Here is a 7,718-nt window from a genome sequence, read left to right as displayed (position 1 = left end):
GGGTAGGGTGGGCAAAGGGGGAAGCTCTCCCCGCCTGGAGAAGACAATGATTATCGCTAGCGGCTATAGCAACCACTAGTGATAATCGCAAGAGAATGCGGCAGGCTGATTGTACCCACAACGATCGACTGATCAACTTGGCCAATTCACGGTTCAAATATCAGCTGATTTCTGCTGAACTGGCCGAGATTCAATCAGTGTATGCCCAGCCTAAGCTTTTAGAGCTTGTTCACCCAACGTTCAGTGACCTGGCTTTTTCTGCACCAGGTCAACGCAGGCCACAGCACGGTGACATGGAAAACAATGATTTTTTATGTGTGTTGTTTATAGCACAATTTTCTGTACATGTGCATTGCAGTGCAACTTGTCTGCATTTGAATGATACACACATTAATACATGTAAATGCAATGCAAGTGAAGGTAAAGGTATATAAAAACATATTTTTTGTAATTATTTTGACCCTTTCAGAGACCTGTCACTTGAGGACATGAAAACACATGTCAACATGCATAAAAACCCAATGTAAGATAATACAATCTGCCTGAAAATACATGTTAAGGGCTCATTCACACTATGTGCAGAGACCTGCGTTTATTCCCTAGTGCAAAAAAATAAATGTTTTCTATGTACCCCGTTCACGCAGCGTGTTTTTCTCAGCGCACTGGACGGCCTTGCATATCACCGCACGACAGCACAATGCACCGCACTACTGTGCGGAGACATGAAGGAAGCTTTACTGCATAACACTTCAAATAAAGTCGAACAATTGAAAAAAAGTAAACAGGCAATGCGCATTTCAGAAGCTCACACTGAAAGCAGCGCAACCTTTTTACGAGTGTGAACACAGCCTTAATGTACATCAACACGCATGCATTTTTGATGCGTTGTGGTGAGTTTTATGAGCGGTGTGGTATGAAAGGACTCTTCAAATTGCCTGAAGGAGTCTGGCATGATCATAGATTCAAATTTTTCTTTTTATTAACATTTTGGTTGTTTTTTAGTTTTTTTTGCAATTTACATAAAAAAAAATGCAAATAAAAGATTTATATTAACATTTTGTTTGTTTTTTTATTTTTTTTGTTTATTTTTTGTTTTTTTACAATTTACATAATATAAATCTTTTATTTACATTTTTTTATTAACATTTTGTTTGTTTTTTTGCAATTTACATAATATAAATCTTTTATTTACTTTTTTTATTAACATTTTGTTTGTTTGTTTTTTTCAGTTTACATAATATACATCTTTTATTTACATCTTTTTTATTAACATTTTGGATGTTTTTTTTTAGTTTTTTGGGGGTTTTTTGTCTGCTTTTTGCAATTTACATAATATAAATCTTTCCCCCCAAAACAATATCTACAGCTGTATCATCAATTTACTTTGCAGTGTCCCAACTAGACAGAAATAGCATGGAAATGCAGTGTACTAGCATGGATTTATCTGCATCAGGCTAAAGTATTCAGACATCTGGTGGTTAACCAGCTTTCAATTAATAATGTGTATTTTTTTTTTTTTCAGGCGTTGCTGTCAGAGGAACCATCTGGCAAGTAAGAAGTTAAAGGAGCATGTCACGGTGCTGGGGAAGGCAAAGCTATTTGAGCGCACTGAGCCTGTGCTCCTGCGGCTGACCTATATAGGTAGGTGTAGGTAGCAGAAAGCCTTTGTGTGGGATGCTGGGCTAGGGATTTGCAGCTAGAGCATCCTTCATATACACAGACACTTCAGACCCCAGCCAGCAGAGGACAGAACGCTGTACAGCTGAACACAGCAGCAGCCACAAGAGATCCAGTGTGAGCAGCAGGCAGGGGGATTATTAGGAAACAAAAGAGAGAGAGGAGGAGGAGGAGAGAAAGCAAGGAAACAAGTCAGAGGCTGCAATCAGCACTGCTCCTCTCTCACACACATACACATCTCGCTGTGGCTGCTTTTCTTTCCTCCTCAGCCCTTCTTCATCCCTTTCCACCACACACCCCTTCCCTCCCCATCACTCTGCACCCTCCCCCCCCCCCCCCCACCCTCCATCGCCGTCGTTCTCCATCTCTGCCATCCTGCTTTATTTTCTGCTTGCCACCTCTCCGCTTCCCTCCCTCCTTTATATTTCTCTCATTCCCCCAATCCTTCTCTATCACCCCCTTCTTCTTTTCCCTGCACACTCTCCTTGCCACCCCCACCGTTCTGCACTCCTCCCCCTCTTTTCTCTCCCTCTCTCTTTCTCTCTCTCTCCATCCCTTTCCTCCCCCTCCTGGCTTCTCTTTTATTTATTTATTTTTGGCTGCTCTTCTCTGTCTGTTTCCCTTCTTTCGTTGTATAGCGGTGTCTGTATTTTTTGGAGGTGCACCAGGGGGCTCCCCTTTTGCAGTGCTCGCAGTGCAGGTAGTGGGGTCCCCCCTCACTCCCCTACTGCTCCAGCCTGTGACCCCCCTCTTACCCCCAGAGTTCCCCCCCCCCAACCCTGTGCTCTCAGCCTGCTGCAGCCTACCAACATGATGGCGGCAGCACCCATCCAGCAAAACGGGACCCATAGTGGGGTGCCCATAGACCTGGACCCCCCAGACTCAAGGAAGAGACCCCTGGAAGCACCCCCGGAGGCTGGAAGCACGAAGAGGACCAACACTGGAGGTGAGTGCACTGTCTGCTATACTGCAAGGGGGTGGAATAGATGTATTGAGACGGATTCTGGCCCTGCATGCACTCCTGGTACAGGCACCATGTTGGGGGTGTGTGGTACGTTGCTGGGGGCTTCTAAATCAGGCATGTTCATTGTAATTCATGGTCAAAATGGCGTCTTCTTGTGTTATTATTGTGGATTTTTATGGCTTACGTCCTCAACCTGTGCTATGCTCTCATTGCAATATGCTTTGTATTAAGGCAACACACGTATACACCCCTTAATGGTTCTGGGGTGCAAGGGGCAGCTCAGAAAGGGGTACCTGCCCTTCATGGGCATGTCATTGTGTGCTTACAATAGATGCCGTGGACATAAGGACGGCTGATTTAAGGGTTTCATTGTGAATCATTACGGCTGCTGATGTAGGGGATGCAGTCACTGGCATCACTTGCAGCCCTCCGGAAAGGAACAGGTTAAATCCCAGTGCTGGAAGATGCATGGAGGAGGCAGGGACCAGACCAGTCAGCTGCACATCAGTGACTGCACCTCTCGGTCCCTTCTCATTGTTTCTGGGCATCCTTTTATTTAGCAAGACAAACCTTCCCTTTCCCGAGTGCCCGGATTTTTGGAGCAATACTGTGTGCCTTTTCTTTTTTTTTTTTTTTGATTCCCCCCAATCATTAATTGTGAGCTTGGGGGAGGGGGGGAAGAGAGAGAGGCTCAGCTCACAGGAGCTGGGGGTTGCTTCTTCTGCATCCTGGTGATGTGTCCTAGCATCTTCACGTTCATTCCTATTGGAGGCATAACAATGCAACGATGCAGAGGTGAATGCATTTGCTGAGGAATTGAAGGAAGATCATTTTTTTTTTTCCTTGGCTTGGATGTATGCTCCCAGCACAGGAATCACACATGGACCTGCACTTTTATCATAAACTGTACAGGGATATATATTTACTGGAACATGTTGAGGTTATGCAAAGTCAGTGACTTGTTTTATATTAAAAACAAATGAACAAACATTCAACATTTTCAATCATTCCATTAAGCTGGGGCATTGATTTCCCAATTTTGCTATGTTTTACATTTTTTTTTTTTATTCTGTTTTTGCTTTAACTTTGTTGGTTAAACGCGTCGATATCCGGTGACCTGTGCGTATTTAGGATAACTGTGATTTAAGCTTTAGATCAGTTTGAAATAAGGGGGAAAATCTTCTTAAACTACTTTAATTAATAAGCTTATAGGAGGATCATGAGAGATTGAAAGACGCTAAAGAAATACATTGGGATTAGTGTGGAAGTCATTCCACATTGCATTGAGTTTTTTTTTTTTTTTCTTCTTGGCAACTACCTAATGCTTACAAATTAAACATGCTGTTCAGAGGTGAGATTTTGCATGGGTTCATTCATAGCAGATGTTGATAAAGAGTTTTGCTTGTCAGATGCCTCATCCATCCACGTATATTCATCTTGCATTGCTTTGCATTTTTTTTAATTTTTATTATTATTTGTATATAGGGTATGGATTATGTCATTTCAATGTATTGTTTTTGTCAATGATTATAGGCTGAATTTCACATAAAACAGAAAAAAAAAAATTATATATTTGATTTGTGCCCACAAGCAGTGTTATAGGGACTTATGTAAGTGTATAGCAGAAACCGCGACATGGATAAAACACTTTACCTTATGTACATCGAATTTGCAAATGTCTTAAAAATTGTGTCGTATATATCTCTGCTGTATTCTAACTGTTGATTTTTTTTATTTTTTTTATTTTTTTTTTCACCCCTTGACAGAAGACGGCCAATTTTTCCTGAAGGTCCTCATTCCTAGTTATGCAGCCGGATCTATCATAGGAAAGGGTGGGCAGACGATCGTCCAGCTACAGAAAGAGACAGGGGCTACAATCAAGCTGTCCAAATCCAAAGACTTCTATCCAGGTAAAGACCAGACTCGTGCCAGCACGTAACAAGTCTGCTGTCGAGTAGGATGTAAATGCATCATTGAATAACTGTGTTTGGGATGATAAGAATGGAATGTACAGTTATGTTTGCTGCCTGATATCCCCCCCCCCTGTTTTATCTTCGTAGTTGGCTAAGAAGTGATCAACCTTGGTTAGGTTTGTTGCGCATTGTATGCATCTTAATGCCAGTGGTAAGCCACATTTCCTGGCAGCTTTTTTCTATAGAGGTTTTGAACATTTTGGAATATGGGGAGGGTAAAGGGGCAGAAAAATTGCTGCCTGCCTATGACACACTTGCTGTGTAGGAGGATTCAGATTGCAGTCACGCAATCTTGGTGACATTTTAGTTTTGTGAACGTGAGTGGATGCCATGGCAGATGTCATGGCATATTCCACTGCGCAGTTTACAGCACAAATAAACAGAAGTCGGCACAGACAGAACATGCCCAAATAAAAAAAAAAAAAAAAAACAGATTACACATTTTTTTGTATAAACCAATCTCTACCTAGCAGAATCTATAGCAGCTTTCTGCTTATTGAACTCTAAATATATTGGTGTGTTCTTTATAGACAACCCAAGAGGCTCTAAAAGGCAGATTTGACAATGGATATCGCAAACTGGATGTCCATATATTAGGACAGTTATTGCAATGAACTGCTAAAGCAATGGTGTCACCCTGTAAGAATATAGTATGAAAGGTCAGTAAGTTAATTAGATGTTCTACTTCAAAGGCTGCCACTCTTAGACCACAAAAGAAGACTGCAATAAGACACTAGGCCGAAAGTCACTTACCAAATACATAGACGTGCGATCCAAACCATTTGTAATTACATCAGCCCCTACTATACAATTAGGAGCCATTGTTTTGTGTCACGGTTTGATTTGGGAAAGTCTATTTAATATCATTTTCTAGGAAAGATCATGCAAATGAAAAGCGTGGAGGATGTCTGTTTTGCGTAATTTAGCTGCACTGTTTGCAAATAAAAATCTGAAAAATATATGCAAATGCATAGTGTTCATCCTCTTACAGACAAAACATTGTTTTAAGAAAGCCACCGTTAGTGCGCTGCACATAGCATTTCTTTAATGAGATAATGTTGCCTTATTATGCTTTAATGGCAGAAGGTTTTGGGAGGCTTGCTTGGTATGTATGAGACCCTTGTGTATGCATGACTTTCTTCTTAGAATTATTTAAAACATTCGTTGATTGTCGATCATTTTCACATATGTCCTTTGAATTACCTTTATCCTTATTCAAATGCATAGTGTGAGCATTACCTGTAATGCATTACCTGTAATGAAGCAATTATTGTAGCAGGTACATCAGGAAGGGGTTGTAGGATTAATGTGACAAAGCTGCATCCAGCCTTCATCAAACGGTCTGTTTTTCTAATCTAGGTAGCTATACCCTTACAGTAATGTAAATTATGAATGTGATTGCAATTGGACAGAATGTGGACACTATACCTACTTGGCTATAGCACATACCTATGCGCTGACCATGCAACTCATTATATAAATGTACACATCCTACTCTAGGATTGACAGTTTGTATGCATATATGTAGGTATAGATTTAATGTTTTCAGAAATGGAAAAGGATCAGAGTTTATTGCAGCATAGTCAGATAAAAATAACATGGTGGGGGGGGGGGGGGGGGTGGTTAATGCTCAAATTTAATAAGGTAATATATCTGGCAGACAACCGTTCAGCCAAATTGAATTTGCTGTTTAACAGCTGAAAATGAAATAGCATTTCTTGCATTATACATGAGTTTGTATTAGATGTGCTGAGATATTATAGGAAAGCGGTGTTTAGAAAAGATAGCCCAAATTCAAGATTAAAAGTGGCCTTGTTTTGCCAATAATTTAATTCCGCTTGAATTGGTTTGAGTCTTGCAGTCCTGGGCCATACTTGTAGCAGAGCGTACATATGTGCCTGTCTGCTATTCGTGCTGTGCTTTTTTTTTAGCTGCCTTGCTATATTTCTACATGGAAATGCATTGTTGGGCTCTAGTTGTGTGCAGGGTACCAGTATATTTTAATTATATATATATATATATATATATATATATATATATATAGATAGATATATACATATCTATATAAATACATATCTATATATATATATATTTATATATATATATATATATATATATATATATATATATATATATATATATATATATATATATATATATATATAGTTTTATGTATATTTTTACTTTTTTTTTTGCAAGGTATTTTTTTACTTATTAGTATTTTTTTCTTTTTTACCAAGTCCTTGATGTAGCATCATAAATACATCAAATAAAAAAAAATAACAATAGAATCACAATATCATACAGGCAACAATTATGCTTAAGCTGTAATTTCAGTGTGGCAATTAAATTACTAGATAACCATCTTCTAATAAATTCAATTTTATAGATAAGGCTTTTAGGCCTGAAAGAAAATACTTTATTTAAAAAAAAATCATTGACTTTTGCTAGTTTTAGAAACAAACAAAAAGCTGGGTACACACCTATTAGTTTACGCATGTAGATGTATATATGTGTGTTTGTGTATACTATTATATGTATAGCCTTCCAATAACCTGTTGATGTACTAGTTAGGAAACCTCCTTTCAACGTTCAGTTTCCTATACATTTTAACAACTGAATAGGATGTAACCAGTCTTGGTTCATCGATTTTTGCTGTTATTGAAGAACATTTGTACATATATGCCATTCAGAAGGTATAATATAATTTACAGTACTTTCAGGGAGAGATGTTTCTGCTGCTTTTTAAGTTTTTTAAGTTCTGTTCTTGTGATTAGGTTGTGATTTGAGTTTACAGTAAAGGAACGTCTATACTTGTGAGTTCATGTAATATCGAAACAGAGACATATGTCTTATGCTTCTCTCTGTTGATTGAGATTGTTCAATGATGAAAGCGCTTTTAAGGGTGTAAAAATAGTTCAAATAAGGAATGGAACAAAAGGAAGGCGCCAATAGTTTGATACATATACTCATTTTGTTGGCTGGTGAAAATTTTCATCGCACACTATTAGGGGATGTGTACAACGGTGTATGTTTTTTACATGGATGTCTAGCTGAATGCTATCACTTAGGCAATGAGGAATGAAATGATGTCACTATATGTG

The 7,718-nt window shown here is 38.9% G+C and overlaps 1 protein-coding gene across 5 annotated transcripts in view; it reads left to right on the top strand.

Annotated features, from left to right (window-relative positions):
* The first annotated feature begins 1,713 nt into the window (after window positions 1-1,713).
* The window catches only part of NOVA1 (NOVA alternative splicing regulator 1), a 132,356-nt gene continuing 126,351 nt past the window's right edge, over window positions 1,714-7,718 (top strand). The window contains exons 1-2 of one of the 5 annotated variants that reach the window (XM_077464783.1): window positions 1,714-2,623; window positions 4,408-4,551. In XM_077464783.1, the coding sequence (XP_077320909.1) occupies window positions 2,488-2,623; window positions 4,408-4,551 (280 nt within the window). In that variant the 5' untranslated portion in view covers window positions 1,714-2,487. The other 4 variants (XM_077464784.1, XM_077464786.1, XM_077464785.1 and 1 more) reach the window with 4 other exon arrangements.

Source organism: Lithobates pipiens, unplaced genomic scaffold, assembly GCF_037356315.1.
Source record: "Lithobates pipiens isolate NorthernLeopardFrog02 unplaced genomic scaffold, aLitPip1_a1.2 Scaffold_30, whole genome shotgun sequence".
Taxonomy (NCBI): Eukaryota; Metazoa; Chordata; class Amphibia; order Anura; family Ranidae; genus Lithobates; species Lithobates pipiens.
Note: the sequence above shows the minus strand (reverse complement) of the source record. Positions and strands in the feature narration are given on the sequence as shown.